The following is a 21440-nucleotide window of genomic DNA, read 5'->3' on the forward strand; positions in this document are numbered from 1 at the left end:
GGACGCAGTACTAAAAAAGCGTTGTGGCATCTTTGTTCTCAGGATCGCTGTGGGTCCCAGAGGTCGGACCCCAACTGATCATAAAGTGATGGTAGTTCCTATATGCTTTAAAAGATGAGAATCATCCTTTTTAACTAGTATGTGAGTTATATATGGTACATGTGATATTCTGGCACCAAATAATTTAGAAATCCAGCTGATAGTCTGTTACACCAATAGTCCAATTGAAAACTAGCAGGAAATTACCTGATCAGAACTTGTCATGTTCTTAGCTTTGTGTATTATGTTTCTTGCTCTTTTTACTGCTATGATAAGAATTGGCAAGTATAATGTTTATTTCACAAATTAAATTAAGACTTTGTTTTTCTTTTACATTTCTACTAAGAAATCTCTTCTTCATTCTTTCTCAGTCAGCTCCGATATGATACATTGGCCCAAATGCTCACATTAGGAAATATTCATGCAGGCAGTAAAGTGATGGTCATGGAGACCTGTGCTGGTCTAGTTCTGGGATCCGTAATGGAGCGCATGGGAGGTAAGATTATACCGCTGTATTTGGCATGTTCCCTTTTGTGAAAGGGGTTTTCACGTGAAAATATTTGACATTTCTGTTAGATTCGCCAAAACGTAATTTTTTTTTTTTCAGGTTTGAATCTTTTTTTAAAAACATGTTTCTGTGTCTAGACATTGCTGTTAGACATTTTTTGTTATAGCACTCCCTGGAATTTTTTAGATTCAGGAACCACTCTGATGTCCGTGTAAGGCTTCATTCACATCTGCATCAGGGCTCCGTTAAGGCTTTCTGTCAGAACGGAACCCTGACTGAAACCATAGGTTTCCATTTGCATCACCATTGATTTCAATGTGACGGATCCGGTGCAAATGGTTTCCGTTTGTGTCCGTTGTGCAAGGGTTTTGTCATTTTGATGGAATGAATAGCGTAGTCGACTATAGTATTTCTTCAGTCAAAACGACGGAAACCTTGCACAAAGGAGACAAACTGAAACCATTTGCACTGGATCAGTCACCATTGAAATCAATGGTGATGCAAAGGTTTCCATTGGTTTCAGTCAGGGTTCCGTTCTGACGGAACGCCTGAACGGAGCCCTGACGCAGATGTGAACGAAGCCTAAAAGAGGATCCGGGTAGTGGGACTGAGCTGCTGATCATGTGTGACCACTGGCACTGGACATATGGGATCACATATGCCACCCCAGAACCCAAATAAAGAAGACAAACCAGATAATTTGGAGATAAGGGCCACGGTGTTTATTATGGGTAACATAAAAACCAATAAATGAATTAAAAAACAACTTGCATATCTCAATAAACAAATGTATAATGTCCAAGAATAAAATGTCCAATATTAAATAAAGCCCTTGTGCACCACGGGCGACGACCCCACTAACCAACACCGCGACAATATATTTCACAAAACTTTTTAGGGAGGGGGGGCTGCTTCCGGGATCATCTTCTCAGAAGAGTAGCTGACCGGACCAGAGTGCAGCCTTATATCCACAGGATTTTCCCGCCACTCAGCTGATACCACCGATCCCTGGCCTGTTGCTGCTGAAGCTACAGACACACAATAAATCTGCCTGGTGTACCTGGTGGAAACTTCCAGAATAGGTAAGTACCAACTGCACCCCTAAAAGGGGTGCGGAACAAACCACCATCACAAAAAACAAGGGGGGGGAGAACAGAAGTAGAGGGAAAATGGGGGGCAAAGTGATCCCATGTGTTCCCCACGCTAATTGCTCTATAAAGAGGGGCCTTTCATTGGTGTAGCTGAGGGATGGAGGAAGACAAATTAAAATTCCTACTATTCCTGCTATATTTTGTGCAATTCATTCAGTGCTATTATGTCATAAGAATTGCATACACAAACATACTGTACCTTATGGGTGATCACACATAGAAGGGTGTATTACATTATTCTATTTTATGTTTTCTTAACAAAATAAGTTAAAAGTTGAAACTCCTAGATCTAATCATGATCGGTCATAGATTCCAATATTTTTTTTTGCAGAGGTTCCTATTAAAGGATAACTACCAAGAAGGTTCTCTGTCCCACTAGTCCGCATTCTATCTACTTGTCCGTTTGGATGTGAAACTTTATATAAATAGATTGCTCTGATCTATATCCACTCCCTCATTGACTATCAGAATCTGAGGCCTGAAAGCTGGAGCCCACTGTGAGACGTCCTACTTACAAGCTGCCTGGCTATTTAACTTGGGCACAAGTGACTAAAAATAAAGATGTAGAGAACACGAGAGGGTTTTTTTTTATACCACTCATTTGGGAGATATTTTTTTTTTTCCTATAGTCAAAATAATTTTTCCATCAGAATAAAAAAAAATTATATATATATATATATATACACACACACACACACACACACACACACACACACACACACACACACACACACACACACACACAGACACTATGGATGTTCATTATCTGTGACCAGCAAAAGGCATTTGTTTTTATATGTTCTATAATGGTGTCAATGTCATAGGGGTCTCTGCGTGTTTGTATGTACATGCGTGACTGTGTGGTTTTAACCCCTTCCCTCTTTAGCCACTTTTGACCTTCCTGACCGAGCCTCATTTTTCAAATCTGACATGTGTCACTTTATGTGGTAATAACTCCGGAATGCTTTCACCTATCCAAGCGATTCTGAGATTGTTTTCTCGTGACACATTGGACTTTATGTTACTGGCAAAATTTGCTCGATATGTTCAGTATTTAATTGTGAAAAACACCAAAATTTAGCGAAAAATTGCAAAAATTAGCATTTTTCTCAATTTAAATGTATCTGCTTGTAAGACAGGCACTTATACCACCCAAAATTGTTGCTAATTAACATCACCCATATGTCTACTTTAGATTGGCATCGTTTTTTGAACATCCTTTTATTTTTCTATGACCTCACAAGGCTTAGAACTTTAGCAGCAATTTCTCACATTTTCAAGAAAATTTCAAAAGGCCATTTTTACAGGGGCCAGTTCAGTTGTGAAGTGGCTTTGAGGGCCTTATATATTAGAAACCCCCAAAAAGTCACCCCATTTTAAAAACTTCACCCCTCAAAGTATTCAAAACAGCATTTAGAAAATGTCTTAACCCTTTACACATTTCACAGGAATTAAAGCAATGTAGAGGTGAATTTTACAAATTTCATATTTTTTTGCAGAAATAAATTTTTAGTACAATTTTTTTTATAACACAGAAGGTTTTACCAGAGAAATGCAACTCAATATTTGTTGCCCAGTTTCTGCAGTTTTAGGAAATATCCCACATGTAGCCGTAGCGTGCTAATGGACTGAAGCACCGGCCTCCGAAGCAAAGGAGCACCTGGTGGATTTTGGGGCCTTATTTTTGTTAGAATAAATTTTAGGCACCATGTCAGGTTTGAAGGGCTCTTGCGGTGCCAAAACAGTCAAAATCCCCCAAAAGTGACCCCATCTGGGAAACTACACACCTCAAGGAAATTATCTAGGGGTACAGTGAGCATTTTGACCGCACAGCTTTTTTACAGAAATTATTAGAAGTAGGCCGTGAAAATTAAAATCAACATTTCTTCAAAGAAAATGTAGGTTTAGCTAATTTTTTCTCATTTCCACAAGGACTGAAGGAGAAAAAGCACCGTAAAATTTGTAAACCAATCTCTCCCGAGTAAAACAATGCCCCACATGTGGTAATAAACGGTTGTTTGGAGACACGGCAGGGCTGAGAAGGGAAAGAGCGCTATTTGGAGCTCAAGTTAAGCAGGAATGGTTTGCGGAGGCCAGGTCACATTTACGAAGTCCCTGAGGAGACAAAACAGTGGAAACCCCCCACAAGTGACCCCATTTTGGAGACTACACCCATTGAGGAAATTATCTAGGGGTATAGTGAGCTCTTTGACCCCACAGGTTTTTTGCAGAAATTATTGGAAGTAGGCCCTGAAAATAAAAATCAACATTTTTTCAAAGAAAATGTAGGTTTAGCTTATTTTTACTCATTTCCACAAGGACTGAAGGAGAAAAAGCACCACAAAATTTGTAAAGCAATTTCTCCCGAGTAAAACAATGCCCCACATGTGGTAATAAACGGCTGTTTGGAGAACCGGCTTGGCTTAGAAGGGAAAGAGCGCTATTTGGCTTTTGGAGATCACATTGAGCAGGAATGGTTTGCGGCGGCCATGTCACATTTGCAAAGCCCCTGAGGGGAAAAAACAATGAAAACGCCCAAAAAGTGACACCATTTAGGAAACTACACCTCTTGAGGAATTCATCTAGGGGCGTAGTGAGCATTTTGACCCCACAGATGTTTCATAGAATTTATTAGAATTGGGCAGTGAAAATAAAAACAATCCTTTTTCTTCAATAAGACGTAGCTTTAGCGCAAATTTTTTCATTTTCGCAACAAATAAAGGAAAAAAAGAACCCAACATTTGTAAAGCAATTTCTACCGAGTACGGCAATACCCCATATGTGGTCATAAACTGCTGTTTGGGCACACGGCAGGGCTCAGAAGGGTAGGACCGCCATTTGGAGTGCAGATGTTTCTGGATTGGTTTCTGGGCGCCTGTGGGCCCAAAACAGTGGAAACCCCCCAGAAGTGACCCCATTTTGGAAACTACACCCCTCAATGCATTTACCTACGGGTGTAGTGAGCATGTTAACCCTGCAGGTGTTTTGTAGAAATTAGTGTGAACTCGATGTTGCAGAGTGAAAATGGGATTTTTTCCACAGATATGTGGACAATATGTGGTGCCCGGCTTGTGCCACCATAACAAGACAGCTCTCTAATTATTATGCTGGGTTTCCTGGTTTTAGAAACACCCTACATGTGGCCCTAATCTCTTGCCTGGACAGTCGACCAGGCTCAGGAGTGAAAGGGTACCATGTAAAATTGAGGCCTAATTTGGCGATTTACAAAGTATTGGTTCACAACTGCAGAGGCTCAGATGTGAAATAATAAAAATAAACCCCTGGGAAGTGACCCCATTATGGAAACTGTACCCCTCAAGGCATTTATTAAGGGGTGTAGTGAGCATTTTCACCCCACAGATCTTTTCCATAAATGAATGCGCTGTGGATGGTGCAAATTAAAAATTTATATTTTTCCCTAGATATGCCATTCAGTGGCAAATATGTCGTGCCCAGCTTATGCCACTGGAGACACACACCCCAAAAATTGCTAAAAGGGTTCTCCCGGGTATGACTATGCCATATATGTGGAAGGAAACTGCTGTTTGGGCACGCTGTAGGGTTCAGATGGGAGGAAATGCCATTTGGCTTTTGGAGCGTGGATTTTGCTTGGTAGTAGTTTTGTTTGGAGTCTTACTGGTGTTTCAGTTTATAATGTAGGGCATATGTAAGCCGGGCGGAGTATATAAGGGGCATAGTCAGGTGGTATAATAATGGGGTAAAAAAAAAACAATAAAATAATCCATAGATGTGTGTTACGCTGTGAAGCAATCCTTTCTGCACAGGCCGGTGTCGCACTGATATATGGCGTCCTTTCTTATCACCCTTTTGATCCACACTCCGCGCCTTTGTAGTTTGGGGAATTTTGCTGGGAAAGTGTTGTCCTGGTATAATACGGGCACCGTCGCTTCCAGCGGATATGTTTGGGCCCTCCCTTTCCTGGTTCCCTAATTTTAGGTCCTTGAAAAATCGCCTCTTCAAACAGAAGAAATGTTCCCCTCGGGCACAACTGCATATTTTTTTATTTCCTGACTTATTGGAGCCATAACTAATTTTATTTTTCATAGACGTAGTGGTATGAGGGCTGGTTTGTTGCGGGACGAGCTGTAGCGATTATTGGTACCATTTTGGGGTAAATGCGACTTTTTGATAACCTTTTATTCTATTTTTTGGGATGCCAGGTAAACAAAAAAACGCAATTCTGGCACAGCTTTTTTCGTTTTTTTTTTATACAGCGTTCACCATGCGTTATAAACTACATGTTACCTTTATTCTGCGGGTCAGTACGATTCCGGCGATACCTCATTTATAGAACTCTTTCATGTTTTACAACTTTTTGCACAATAAAATTACTTTTGTAAAAAGAATGTATTTTTTCTGTCGCCAAGTTGTGAGAGCCATAACTTTTTAATTTTTTTGTCGACGGAGGTGTATGATGGCTTGTTTTTTGCGAGACGAGCTATAGTTTTTATAGGTACCATTTTTGGATACGTGCGACTTTTTGATCACTTTTTATTCTAATATTTGTAGGGCAAAGTGACCAAAAAACAGAAACTCTGGTAACGTTTTTTACGGTTTTTTTTACGCTGTTCACCGCGTGCAATAAATAATACAATATTTTGATACCTCAGGTCGTTACGGTCGTGGCGATACCAAATACATATGGTTTATTATTATTTTTCAATAATAAAGTACTTGATAAGAGTAAAAGGGGGATTGTGTTTTATTTGATTACTTGAAACTTTTACTGTTTTCAAACTTTTATTTTGTGCACTTTTTTTTACACTTTTTTTATACTTTTTTTTACACTTTTTCTCAAGTCCCACTAGGGGACTTGAAGTTCCAACGGTCAGATTTTTTTTTTTCTAATACATTGCACTACCTATGTAGTGCAATGTATTAGATCTGTCAGTCATTCACTGACAGCAAGCCGATCAGGCTTCGCCTCCCGGCGGGGCCTAAATCGGCTTCCGTAATGGCAGAGCAGGAGACCATTGTGTCTCCTGTTGCCATAACAGCAGTCGCCAGTCCTGATTGCCTGTCAGGGCTGGCGATCTGCTAGTAACCGCTACGATGCAGTAATCGTTTTCGATTGCTGCATCGAAGGGGTTAATGGCAGGGATCGGAGCTAGCTCCGGTTCCTGCCGTTACAGGTGGATGTCAGCTGTACAGTACAGCTGACTTCCACCGCTGATGACGCCGGATCAGCTCCTGACCCGGCGCCATCTTGCCGGCAGCTACGGAAGCCGATCAGGCTCCGCCGCCGGGCGGATCTTGACCGGCTTCGGTGCTAGGCAGACCGGGAGGCCAGTATTAGGCCTCCGGTTGCCATTGCAGCCACCGGAACCCCGGCAATTTCATTACTGGGGTTCCGATGAGCTGCAAACACCTTAAGTGCAGCGATCGCGTTTGAGCGCTGCACTTAAGGGGTTAATGGCGGGGATCGAAGCTAATTTTGGTCCCCGCCGTTACAGCCGGATGTCAGCTGTAAGATACAGCTGAGATCCGGTGATGATGGGACCGGCTCAGCTTCTGAGCCGGTCCCAAACATTTGGCGTACATGTACGGCAAGATGCGGGAAGTCAGTACTTTCCATGACGTACATGTACGGCAAATGTCGGGAAGGGGTTAAACATTAAGCCTTTCAGCTGATCACAACAACTCGGGTACAGGGAACACCCAATCCATGCAAAATTAATAATGCTGAGCAGTCCGTGAAAGGGATTCCCTCTGACGTGTTTTCAGAACAGATGTCCTTATGTATTCCTGTACAGCCAGGAGCCAAAGTTATTAGGACTGCGGAGGTGTGAGAGACAATGGGGAAACGGATGATATTTAATTAGCCTTTCACCATCGGCAGAGAACTCCTGTACACACACGTTTAACCCTCCAGCTGAAGCTACAGACACACAATAATGTGAACACAAACATCCAGCTGTTTAGCTCTAACATGTACTTGGTCTATCATGGGGATTTTTTCTAAATTTAATCCCAAAAAATGTACACTAAATACATACAATATATGGAATATATGCATTTTTTTTATGCTGAAGCAGCGTCAGGTGCCTTATGGTCTGTCGCCATGTCTGAAGCTGCAAGTCTTGTGGCCGATTGCAAGTTTTAAAATGGAAATGCGGCTACTAGATCATGACAGTGTCACTTTCAATATTAGTGTGGGAAGCGCCTATTTTTTAGTTATTTCAATAGTGCACATACACTATTTGCTGTTCCAATGCCCCTGGAAAAATTAGAATAGAACTCCAAGGCTAACTACACACGTTGCAGAGTTTGGTGCGGAAATACGAAACAAAACTGCAGGTAAAATCCATTTCTAGGTGCGGTGTACATTTGATTAGGAAAATGTAACTGTTATATCACGTCCAGAGTCAACGCAGCTGTCTACCAGGAAAATTGTCGGAGACTGGCTAAGGTGCTGACGGGCATAGGTGGATGTAGTGCACGCAGCCCATCATTGATTATAGATTCTGTTAACCTGTTCCCTGCCGGGGAACACACAAGTTGTAATCAATTAGATAGACATTTTTCCATTTGTATTTGATAAAATAAAGTATTTGCAGAGGTTAAAAGTTGTGAAGTTAAGTACAATAATTATAGCAATATATGTTAAAAAGTTAGTTATATAAAGAAAATGTATTTAATTATCTCTTGGTATTACTGTTAAATAAACAGAAAAAAAATAAGAGAATCGAGATTCAAAGTTAAATTGGCCAGAGTGTTGAAAAAAATATAGACTTGATTTTTGGGCAAAATCGCCCAGCCCTAGTAGAAGTCTATCAGCATGGCACATCTTAACTTCGCAATTGTTGCCCACTCTTCCTTGCAAAAGCGCTCCATCTCAATCTGTCAGATTGCGAGGGCATCCCCTGTGTACAGCCCTATTCAGCTCACCCCACAGATTTTCAATGGGATTCAGGTCTGGGCTCTGGCTGGGCCATTCCAAAACTTTGATCTTCTGCTGGTGAAGCCATTCTTTTGTTGATTTGGAGGTATGATTTGGGTTGTTGTCATGCTAAAAGGTGAAATTCCTCTTCAGCTTTTTAGCAGAGGCCTGCAGGTTTTGTGCCAATATTGACTGATATTTGGAACTGTTCATAATTCCCTCCACCTTGACTAAAGCCCCACTTCCAGCTGCAGAAAAACAGCCCCAAAGCATAATGCTGCCTCCACCGTGCTTCACTGTGGGTATGGGGTTCTTTTGGTGATGTGCAGTGTTGGCTTTGCGCCGAACATACCTTTTGGAATTATGGCCAAAAAGTTCAACCTACATCTCATCAGACCATAACATATTTCCCCATATGCTTTTGGCAGAATTGATGTAGGTCTTTGCAAATCATAGCCGGGCTTGGATGTTTTTCTTTGTTCGAAAAGGCTTCTGACTTTGCCACCCTACCCCACAGCCCAGAAATATGAAGAATACGGGAGATTGTTGTCACATGCACTACACAACCAGTACCTTCCAGAAAGTCCTGCAGATCCTTTAATGTTGCTGTAGGCCTCTTTGTAGCCTCCCGGACCAATTTAGTCTTTTCATCAAGTTTTGAGAGACATCCAGTTCTTGGTGATGTCACTGTTGTACCAAAAGTAATCCACTTGATGAACATCACTGTATTCCATGGTATATCTAATGCCTTGGAAATTCTTTGGTACCCTTCTCCTGACTGCCTTTCAACAATCAGATGCCTTTGATGTGTTGTAAGCTCTTTACGGATCATGGCCGTTGCTGTCCCATTCAACAAAGTAAATGTCCTAAAAATCCTAGTAGAACAGCTGAACTTTATATGGGGTTAAGCAGAATCACTTTAAATAATGGCAGCGGTGTACTGACTACTATTTAACGTGAGTTTAAATGTGATTGGCTAATTCTGAACACAACCACATCCCCAATTATTAGAGTGTTCACACTTAAAGCTAGAAAAAGTTCTGAAGTGACTTATCTTGTACTGATTTTTTTGACATGACAAAAACCTGGCATGTGTAGACTTTGTATATCCACTGTATTTTATAGAGCGAGAACTGTGTGTGTGTGTGTGTGTGTGTGTGTGTGTGTGTGTATATATATATATATATATATATATATATATATAATGAGTTCTATATACACAGTCGAGTCACATTATTATGACCAGCAGCTAATATCCAGAGGTGTGCAGCACGGACAGCAGCTATACGGGCTGTGAGTGACTCAATAAGGTGCTGGAAGGTTGTCTCTGGTATGTGGAGCCATGCTGACTGCAGTGCATCCCACATTTACTGGTGGGTGAGTGGGGGAGGATCCGTAGAGCGAACAAGACTATTGAGTTGGTCCCACAGATGCTCAATTGGGTTCAAGTCTGGCAAATTAGGGGGCCTTGAAAGTCTTGGTCGTGCTCTACCAACCACTGTCAGACATTTCTAGCCGTGTGACATGTCTCATTGTTTTGCTGGAAGATTCCATCTGCCCCAGGGAAGACAAACCGCATGTATGGGTGGACGTGATCTGCATCAATGGGTTCATACCCAAATCGGTTCAGAGTGCCTTCCACGTGGATGAGTGGGCCCAGATAATGCCATGAAAAAACTCACCGGACCATAACTCTGCTGCCACCAGCTTATGTTCTAGCAATGGTTGCAGGGTGTTGGTTCTCTGTTTCTCGCCTGATACGCATGAAGCCACAGCTATATGGTGCCATTTGGAAAATACTACCACCCTTGGTTCGTAAGCCAATAATCCTCCCTTTTTGCCACTCCAATAAATCGCCCCTTTTACCCATGTTAACGACGAGTGATATTTGTTCAGACCGCCTATTGCACGCCTTATATACCCACCAAGCCAGCCCACTACAGTCGAAAGTAGGATGTGATCATAGTAATGTGATTAATCTGTGTATATTATATAGAGGTGTATATATATGTGTGTGTGTGTGTGTGTGTGTATGTATATATACGTACGTACGTACGTACGTGTGTATATATATATATATATATTTTATTTTTTTTAATAGTTCTCTTAGGTGGCTTAAAGTTGACTATTTTATATTTATTTTTTCTCTAAGGATACGGATCTGTTATCCAGATGTATCCAGGTGGTGGACCTGTCAGAGCTGCAACAGACTGCTTTGGTTTTCCAAAGTCCTTCTACGAAACACTGTATGAGTTTCCCCTCAGCAAGCTAGAGGGTTTGATCTCTGGATCTAAGAATTACTCTAATCAGCTTATTCCTGTTGAGGAGGACACAGATAAGACTGATGAAGAAAGCAGCAGGTCCGCAAATGAAAAGCAAGAAGCTACTCGAGATGTTGTCGGGGACCAATTAGCTGAAGAATCTGAAGAAAACATGGAAACCAGTAAGCCAGAAAATGAAGAAAGGGGGAAGAGTTGTGGAGGGATCTCGGAAAACCACAAAGGAGATCAGAGTCTTGAGAAGAAGCAACTTGTAAGTATCGGACTCCACAAGTTTCATTCCACTAGTTTTACAAGTATTCATGAGAATGCAGCCCATCAGTTTTCTATGAACTAGTGCACACTGTACAGTATTATAAAGCTATTCTTCAATGTTAAAATGAAGACTTCCAGAATGTTTGCTTCTTTACTAGGTTTATGGGCATAACTGATGCACATAGTATGTCCGTTATTCCTATAAATAGTCCGTACCAAATGAGAAGGGAACAGCCTATGGCTAGCAAATAGACATGATATAAACCAAAATCGAACAAAAGGCACATATAGACTAGAATATATATATATATTCTATCAAAAAGATGTTTATTAATTTAAGCAACAACAGAGATAAAAACACAAATATATAATATATTACAAAAAATATCCAAAACCAAATATACAACGCCACATTGGTTTCCATGGAGTGAGATATGATATTATTTTGCTACATTAGGTAAAAGCAGCATGGCAAAGAATATACGTTGCAGATATACGTCTATAAGTAAAGGTCCGTACATATCACAATAGAGGTGTATTGAATCACCACCTTGAAAAGCCTCTGGCACCAAATATGCATGCATATAGTACTGAAACCTTGCCAGGGAAAGAAAAGATGAAAACTCTTACTCGCATGAAATAAAGTGCAGTAACTGGCATGTATGCCGCCTCTTCTAGTTAGTTCTCACCAGGATCTTTAATCTTTTTGATACAATATATATATTCTAGTCTATATACTCATTTTTGTTCGATTTTGGTTTATAACCTAGTATGTCAGATATGACAAACACCATCAATGAAGAGGTAGTCCAACCACCAGAATGTGATCTAATATGATTGCAATACAGTGTTAACAATTTGTGACGTTTCATAAAATCTCCCATATGATATATTGGCTTGTACCTCAACTACAACATGTATTGCTTGCAGTGGCCGCGCATGCATATATGGGTCTCATGTCCTTCTATAGCGCCTGGATTGTGGGATCCTTCACTTGCCGCACGTGTATATGCAGTTCTGTCCATTCTTTCCTGACACCTGAGCATGCACCGTCAGAACAGGGAAGCAGACTTGATTCCTGCTTCCAATGCCCTTTCTACCTCCTCCCTCGTCCTCACTGATCCCTAGCAAGTGTGGAAGTTTTGGAACCACTCACGATAGCAGAGAGACCACCGGGAGCCCGGGACATGCTGTTTGAGAGTGCCATCTTATGTGGGCACTGGCTTGAGAGTGAGCAGTGTCTGAGAACAGCTATGACTAAAATAAAAAAAATTAAATCGATATATTTGATTTTTTAATATATTGTAGATATAGTCATAATCTTGATAACTGGTTCTCTTGAAATGTCCCATTTAATTTTCTAAAAACTTGAAATATTTTATGGCGGAAAATACTACTTTTTAAAATTGCTACAAAATCCCATCAAACAGAAATGACAAAAAGAACTGCTAGTAAATTGCATAGCGAATTCCAATGTATTCCTGGACAGCAGTTGTCGTGACAAAATGGCTGCGAGCATTAGATAAACATGGCTGCTTTCTTCTAGAAACCGTGCCACTCCCATCCATGGGCTGTGTTTGGTAGTGCAGCTCAGCTCCATCGAAGTCAAGGGGGCTGAGCAGCAATACCACAGACAACCTGTGGACAGGTGTGGCACTGTTTTTGGACGAAAACACATATTTTTCTAATCCTGTACACCCCTTTAAAAGTTATTGAAAGCTTTGGTGCCTCGTTTGTTTGTTTAATGAAATGTATGTATTTTGGGAGTTTCGGTTTCAGTTCTGCAGCTTCTACTTTAATTTTATCATGAATAGGCTTAGATGAGGTGCCAAAGGCACACAGGAGCCGCTTTCAGCCAAGCCGTCAGACCAGCTCACCGACTAATTCGTCTGACAGTGGCATTCTGCAGCTTCTATGTACGGAATCTTACAGAATACATTAAATTTGCAGCGCTGAAACGGCACACGTTTTTCTTTATTAAAGTATCTTATAAAAGTGAGTTGTATTCCAAAATACATACATTTCATTAAAATAAAAATAGACACCAAAGGTTTCCATAGCCTTTAAAACTACTCTAAGCAGATAGGATAACCACAAATGTAATATAATTCCCGATTGTCCTGTTAGGGGATACAGACCATGACCACGTTTACCTGCTGTTGTCTTGCCAACATACCTTCTGGGGACTCCACGTCCACGTTTTCTTCCTGTGGCAGGCCGCCTAAACAGGTCGGATCTGCACGGTCTTACTCGCCTCAATATCGCTTGCCTCATCAATCTCCCCTTCAAGTGAACTTTTTGCCGCTTCTTTTCCACCCTAGGAACCGGTGTCGGAGTGTGATCTCTTGGATTCCAATTTAGAGCTCAATGACTAGCAATCTTGCAAGTTGGGCCTCTACAGTGGACAGTCTTATCGCTCCGTTCAGAGACACCTTACAGGTGTGGACCCTTCTCCCCCTGCGGAGATGGTCAACTTCCTTCACTCCAGGCAATTAAACAAGCCTTTCCCCTTCCACTCGGAAATTGAAGAGGTGGTCTCAAAGGAATGGAGGCATCCTGAAAAGGAAATTTGCCCAGGGCTCTTGTCTGGATGTTATGTATCCTTTTCCAGAGGATATTTTTCTTAACCCCTTCCCATCATTTGACGTATCCATACGTCCTAGTCTGGTAGGGGAAGTATGGAACGGGCTCACGGAGTGGGTGTCGGCTGTATGTTAAAGCCTACACTTCAGAGTAAGGGTATGTTCACACGCTGAGAGGCAGTTACGTGTGAAAAGACAGACTGTTAACAGCTGCCTCGTTTCACACGTAAAAGCTCCTCCTCGTAATTTACGAGGCGTCTGAGACGCTCGTAAACCTTGAGCCGTGCTTCATTGATTTCAATGAAGAACGGCTCAAATTACGTGGCAAAGAAGTGCCCTGCACTTCTTTGCCGAGGCAGTAAATTTACGCGTCGTCGTTTGACAGCTGTCAAACGACAACGCGTAAATAACAGGTCGTCTGCACAGTACGTCGGCAAACCCATTCAAATGAATGGGCAGATGTTTGCCGACGTATTGCAGCCCTATTTTCAGACGTAAAACGAGGCATAATACGCCTCGTATACGTCTGAAATTTGGCCGTGTGAACATACCCTAACGAGCGTGATCCCACTGGTTTAACTCGTTAAATGCTGCGGCCAATAGCGACCGCGGCATTTAAATCGTTAGAAAGAGGGGGGCGACCCCCTTTAACAGCTCATCGCGCCCCCTTAAATGCAATCGTGGAGTGGCGATGGTTGCTATGGCCTCCTGGGGGCCTAATGAAGGCCCCCCAGGTCCGCCATCTTTGTGCTCTTATTAAGCGCTGCCTCCGGCAGGGCTTAATAGAAGCCTGCCAGAATCACGATATACTGCAATACGTAAGTATTGCAGTATATAGTGCAAGCGATCGAACGATCCCTGGTTGAAGTCCACTAGGGGGACTAATAAAAAAAGTTAACATTTGTAAAATAACGTTTTTGTTTTTTTTAATATAAAAAATAAATAAAATAAGTTTTAAAAAAAAACCTTTTCCCATTTTCCCCCTAGAGCATAGTAAAAAAGAAATAAACATAATTGGTATCGCCGCATCCGTAAAAGTCTGAACTATTACAATATATCATTATTTTACCCGCATGGTGTAAACTGTAAACGCCAGAATCGTTATTTTTTGCTCACCTCATCTCCCACAAAAAAATTAACTAAGTGATCAAAACGTCACATGTACCCCAAAATGGTATCATTAAAAACTACAGCTTATCCCGCAAAAAATAAGCCCTCATACCACTTAATCGACGGAAAAATAAGTTATGACTCTCAGAATTTGGCGACACAAAATAAATAAAAATTTTTACACTTTGGTTTTTACTTGTAAAATATAGGAAAAACTATATATATTTTTTATCGCCGTAATCGTATTGACCCACAAAATAAAGTTAACATGTTGTTTTGATTGCAAAGTTTTCTACCCCACAAATAATTTTTTTCCTGTTTCTTAGTACATTATATGGCACAATAAATGGTGCTACGAAAAACTACGACTCATCCCGCAAAAATCAAGCCCTCATAGGAGTATATAGACGGAAAAATAAAAAAATTATGGCTTTTGGAAGGTGGGGAGGAAAAAATGAAAATCTGAAAAAATTCTGCGGCGGAAAGGGGTTAAAAGGGGGCGAAGCCATTGGCTGTGAATCCTCCGGTCTCCTGACTTGCCAAGACCACTATTCTTCCTATGGCCTCATTCTGCGATCCTTTAGAACACTGCATTGACTAGTTTTCCTTTAACCCCTTCCCGCTCCTTGACGTACTATTACGGCATGGCAGCTGTATCGTTCGCGCTCCATGCCGTAATAGTACGTCTCGGGAGTAACGGCCGTTTCGGCCGTCCTCCCGACACATACAGGAGCTGTGACGCTGCTGTCTTGTTCAGCAGCTGTCACAGCTCCTACAGCGGGGACCGATCGCTGTGTCCCCGCTGATTAACCCCTTAAAAGCCGCGTTCTAGAGAGATCGCGGCTTTTTAGGGGTTAAGCTGCCATCGCCGGCCTGCTACGCGATAGCGGCCGGCGATGGTGACTATGGCAACCGGACACCAAACAATGGCGTCCGGCTATGCCATAGACGGAAGCCTAGTGGGTCCTGACAACGTCAGGACCCACTATTCTTGCTGTCAGTGAGTAGCTGACAGTTCTAATACACTGCACTACGCATGTAGTGCAGTGTATTAGAATAGCGATCAGGGCCTCCTGCCCTCATGTCCCCTAGTGGGACAAAGTAATAAAGTAAAAAAAAAGTTAAAAAAAGATGTGTAAAAATAAGAAAATAAAAGATTTAAAAGTAATAAAAGTAAAATTCCCCCCTTTTCCCTTATCAGTCCTTTATTATTAATAAAAATATATAAACAAACAAATAAACTATACATAATTGGTATCGCCGCGTCCGTAACGGCCTGAACTACAAAATTATTTCATTATTTATCCCGCACGGTGAACGCCGTAAAATAAAATAATAATAAACCGAACCACAATCACAATTCTTTGGTCACTTCACCTCCCAAAAAATGGAATAAAAAGAGATCAAAAAGTCGCATGTACCTAAAAATAGTGCTGATCGAAACTACAGTTCGTTACGCAAAAAATAAGTCCTCTCACGGCTTTATTGATTAAAAAATAAAAAAGTTCTGCCTCTTGGAATAAGGTAACACAAAAAGTGAATGATTGTTTACAAAACGTATTTTATTGTGCAAACGCCATAAGACATAAAAAAAAACTATAAACATCTGGTATCGCCGTAATCGTATCGCCACGCAGAATAAAGTGAATAAGTCATTTATAGCGCACGGTGAACCCTGTAAAAAAAAACGAAAAAAAAAAACAATAGTACAATTGCTGTTTTTTAGTCACCACGCCAACTAAAAATAGAATAAAAACTGATCAAAAAGCCGCATGCACCCCAAGAAAACTGCAATGTATTCCTAAAGGGGTCTAGTTTCCAAATTGGGGTCACTTTTGGGGGGTTCCCAATGTTTTGGCACCACAAGACCTCTTCAAACCGGACATGGTGCCTAATAAAAAAGAGGCTTCAAAATCCACTAGGTGCTCCTTTGTTTCGGAGGCCGGCGCTTCCGTCCATTACCGCCCGAGGGCCACATGTGGGATATTTCTCAAAACTGCAGAATCTGGGCAATACGTATTAATTTGCGTTTCACTGATAAATCCTTTTGTGTTATAAAAAAAATGGTATAAAGAGGATTTTCTGACAAAAAAAAATGTAAATTTCACCTCTACTTTGCTCTAAATTTTTGTGTAACACCTAAAGGGTTCATAAACTTTCTACATGCTGTTGTGAATACTTTGAGGGGTCTAGTTTCTAAAATGGGGTATTTGATAGGGGTTTCTAATATATGGGCCTCTCAAAGCAACTTCAGAACTGAACTGGAACCTAAAAAAATAAATAAATGAGGCAATACTTCGCTTCTTACATTATACTGATAATGAGCCGTGCCCACCCCGAGATGACCCCAGTTTTGACCGTTTGTATAAACGGAGACCCCTATTAGACCATTCCAGTGCCTGGTTTTCCCAAGCATACACCCCCGAGAAGTGAATTTCTATTGATGAGTCCCTGGTACATTTTAAAGGGAGGGTTCAATTCTGCGAGTACCTGCCAGGTAAGAGGGCAAGGTATGGCGTGAAGATATATAAGCTGTGAGAGTGCATCAGGGTATACCTACAGGTTTAGGATATATGAAGGAAAGGCCACCCCCAAACCAGACTGCATCCTGGACTACAATAGGTACATGGGAGGGATGGACTTGTAAGATCAAGCCCTGAAGCCCTACAGCGCCATGCGGTGTGGTATAAGAAGCTGGCCGGGCACATCATACAGATGGCATTGTACAATGCAGGTGATTATCAAGAACCTAATCTTTAGGGACCAAGAAGGGGGGGGGCACCCAGTACTTCTGGAAGCGAGCCCACACGCATCGTACCAGGGCAACACTTTCCAGGAGAAGTTCCCCAAACTGGCAAGAAGGGAAAAAGTCAAAAGAGGTGCAGAGTCTGCTATAAGAGGGGGATAAGGAAGGACACAATATATCAATGTGACACGTGTCCCGAATAACCAGAGCTCTGTATGATAGTGTTTTAAAATTTATCATCCATCCCTTGGTTTATAATTTACCCCAATTTTACTTACCCTGATGCACTCCACACAGCTTATCCCCCCTCGTCTTTCCCCTCTGGGCCCTGCTGTGTGTCCAGGCAGCTGATAACAGCCACATGTAGGGTATTGCCATACCCGGGAGAACCCACATTACAGTTTATGGGGTGTAGGTCTCCGGTCAAAATGCTCACTACACCTCTAGATGAATGCCTCAAGGGTGTAGTTTTTAAAACGGGGTCACTTCTTGCGGGTTTCAACTGTACTGGTACCTCAGGGGCTTCTGCATACATGACTTCGCACTAGAAAATCCCCAGTAGGCCAAATGGTGGTCCTTTCCTTCTGAGCCCTCCCATGGGCCCAAACGGCAGTTTATCACCACAAATGGGGTATTGCGGCACTCAGAACAAATTGCGCAACAGAATGAGGTATTTTGTTTCTTGTGAAAATAAGAAATTTTCAGCCAAAACTACATATTATTTGAAAAAAATAATTTTGTTTTCATTCCCAGCCCAATTCAAATAAGTTCTGTGAAAAAACTATGGGGTCAAAATGGTCACAACACCCATAAATGAATTCCTTGAGGGGTGTAGTTTCCAAAATGGGGTCATTTGTGATTGGTTTCTATTGCTTTGATAGCTCTGGGGCTCTGCAAATGCGACATGGCACCCGAAAACCAATCCAGCAAAATCTGTACTCCAAAGAACACACAGCGCTCCTTTCCTTCTGAGCCCTCCCATGGGCCCAAACGGCAGTTTATCACCACAAATGGGGTATTGCCGCACTCAATACAAATTGGGCAACAAAATGGAGTATTTTATTTCTTGTGAAAATAAGAATTTTTGAGCTAAAATTACATATTATTGGAAAAAATATATATTTTTTAATTCCCAGCCCAATTCAAATAAGTTCTGTGAAGAAACTATGGAGTCTAAATGGTCACATTACCCATAAATGAATTCCTTGAGGGGTGTAGTTTCCAAAATGGGGTCACTTCTGGTGGGTTTCCATTGCTTTGATACCTCTGGGGCTCTGCAAATGCGACATGGCACCCGAAAACCAAACCAGCAAAATCTGTACTCCAAAGAACACACAGCGCTCCTTCCCTTCTGAGGCCTCCCATGGGCCCAAACTGCAGTTTATTGCCACAAATGGGGTATTGATGCACTCAGGAGAAATTGGGCAACAAAATTGAGTATTTTGTTCCCTGTGAAAATAAGAAATTTTGATCACAAATGACATTTTATTGGAAAAAATGAAATTTTTTTCATTTCAGAGCCGAATTCAAATACGTGCTGTGAAAAAACTGTGCGGTCAAAATGGTAACAACAACCCTAAATGAATTCCTTGAGGGGTGTAGTTTCCAAAATGGGGTCACTATTGGGGGATTCCTACTGTTTTGACACCTCAACACCTCTTCAAACCTGGCATGCTGCCTAAAATATATTCTAATAAAAAAGAGGACTCAAAATGCACTAGGTGCTTCCTTGCTTCTAGGGCTTGTGTTTTAGTCCACAAGCACAGTAGGGCCACATGTGGGACATTTCTAAAAACTGCAGAATCTGGACAATACATATTTAGTAGTGTTTCTCTGGTAAAACCTTCTCTGTTACAGAAAAAAAAATGAATAAAATTGAAATTCAGCAAGAAAAATGAAATTTGCAAATTTCACCTCCACTTTGCTTTAATTCCTGTGAAATGCCTGAAGGGTTAAAAAACTTTCTAACTGCTGTTTTGAATACTTTGAGGGGTCTAGTTTTTAAAATGCGGTGTTTTATCAGGGTTTCTAATACATAGGCCCCACAAAGCCACTTCAGAACTCAAGAGGTACCTTAAAAAAAAAGGCTTTTGAAATTTTCTTAAAAATATGAGAAATTGCTGTTTATGTTCTAAGCCTTGTAACGTCCAAGAAAAATAAAAGAATGTTCAAAAAACGATGCCAATCTAAAGTAGACATATGGGAAATGTGAACTAGTAACTATTTTGGGTGGTATAACCGTCTGTTTTACAATCAGATGCATTTAAATTCTGAAAAATGCAATTTTTTCAAAATTTTCACTAAATTTTGCAATTTTTCACCAATAAATACTGAATATATCGACCAAATTTTACCACGAACATGAAGCCCAATGTGTCACGAGAAAACAATCTCAGAATCGCTTGGGTAGGTTTAAGCATTCCGAAGTTATTACCACATAAAGTGAAATATGTCAGATTTGAAAAATGAGCTCTGAGCCTTAAGGCCAAAACTAGGCTGCGTCCTTAAAGGCATGGTGTCGCCCCAAAAACATGTTTTTTTTTTAAAATTTAAACATTTAGTGTGTGGGTGATTAAACATTGTTCAAATTTTTTTTATTTTTTTCTGCGAGTCAGGAAATATTATAAATTTTTTCAAATTTATAATACTACCCATTTTTGGTCACTAGATGGAGCTGTTTGGAGCTAGTTCCCAAAATTGCAGCATTGCAACATTGGGTTAAAAGCTATCGCTCTAGTGAGCTCTCAGCAATCCCCCCTCCTTTATCCTGGCTAGTGCCGGGATAAACGAGGGGTTTGAAAGGTTTAACCTCCTACACTGTGTGTCGCCATTTTTTGAGGTAACCCACAGTGTAGTAGGTTTACATGCAGTAGTAAACACACACAAACACTAACATACATTGAAATCGCTTACCTGCTCCTGCCGCCGCGGCCCGTCCGCTCCCTTTGCTGCCGCTGTTCCATGTGCACTTGTCCGGAAGCCGCGACCGGAAGTAGTAATATTACTGTCCAGCCGCGACTTCCGGTCCACGGGAAAATGGCGCCGGACGGCGCCAATTTCGAATAGGACTGTGTGGGAGCGGCGCATGCGCAGTTCCCACACAGACGCCGTACACGGCAGTCAATGGGACGGGAGCCGTTCGCAGTCCCTATGGGACTGTGGCTGCCGTATTCCATGTCTGTGTGTGTCGTTAATGGACACACACAGAAATGGAACAAAAAATGGCAGCCCCCATAGGGAAGAAAAAGTGTGAAAATAAGAAACAGTAAAACACAAACACACAAATGAAAATAAACGTTTATATTAAGGCACTAACATCTTTAACATATAAACAAATTATTTGTGATGACACTGTTCCTTTAAGGGGTTAAGGCTGCCGGTTCAGCCCATGGCCACTCTTTGCTTCCGCATTGGTCAGCAGAGCCTCTACTGAATGGGCTCGCCAGCTCTGTCATGGTCTCATTTCAGGGGCTGCAGATCGGGTGCTGGTGAATCTCTCTCGCCACCTGTCAGACGCTATTAAATATCTATACGAAGCCTCCCTGGATGCCGAACGCTTTGTGGCTCGGGCCTACTCTTCCATGGTTGCCGTGCAGCGAACGGCATGTCTCAAATGCTGGTCTGCCGACACGGCTTCTAAACTCTTATTGCGGCTCTTCTTTTTTTTTTTTTTTGGCATTCATCTCTTTGGAGCTAGTAGGTGGAAAAGGCACTCGCCTGTCTCAAACTAGGGCTGGTCATTCTCCTAATCACAGTAAAACTGGTACCTTGTTTTCGTCTCTATTGTAGATTGCTAAGGTCCATGAGCATCCACGTAGCAGTCCCAGGTTGCAGCATGTAAAACCAGTCCTGCCTGAAGGTGCGCCCTC

At 41.6% G+C, this 21440-nt stretch overlaps 1 protein-coding gene across 1 annotated transcript in view; it reads left to right on the top strand.

Moving 5' to 3' along the window:
• The window catches only part of TRMT6 (tRNA methyltransferase 6 non-catalytic subunit), a 55933-nt gene that overhangs the window by 27683 nt on the left and 6810 nt on the right, over positions 1 to 21440 (top strand). Inside the window, exons 6-7 of the mRNA XM_075863050.1 lie at positions 411 to 535; positions 10752 to 11131. Of these exons, the coding sequence (XP_075719165.1) occupies positions 411 to 535; positions 10752 to 11131 (505 nt within the window). The remainder of the gene's footprint in view (positions 1 to 410; positions 536 to 10751; positions 11132 to 21440) is intronic.

The sequence above is a fragment of the Rhinoderma darwinii genome, chromosome 4, assembly GCF_050947455.1.
Source record: "Rhinoderma darwinii isolate aRhiDar2 chromosome 4, aRhiDar2.hap1, whole genome shotgun sequence".
Classification (NCBI taxonomy): Eukaryota; Metazoa; Chordata; class Amphibia; order Anura; family Rhinodermatidae; genus Rhinoderma; species Rhinoderma darwinii.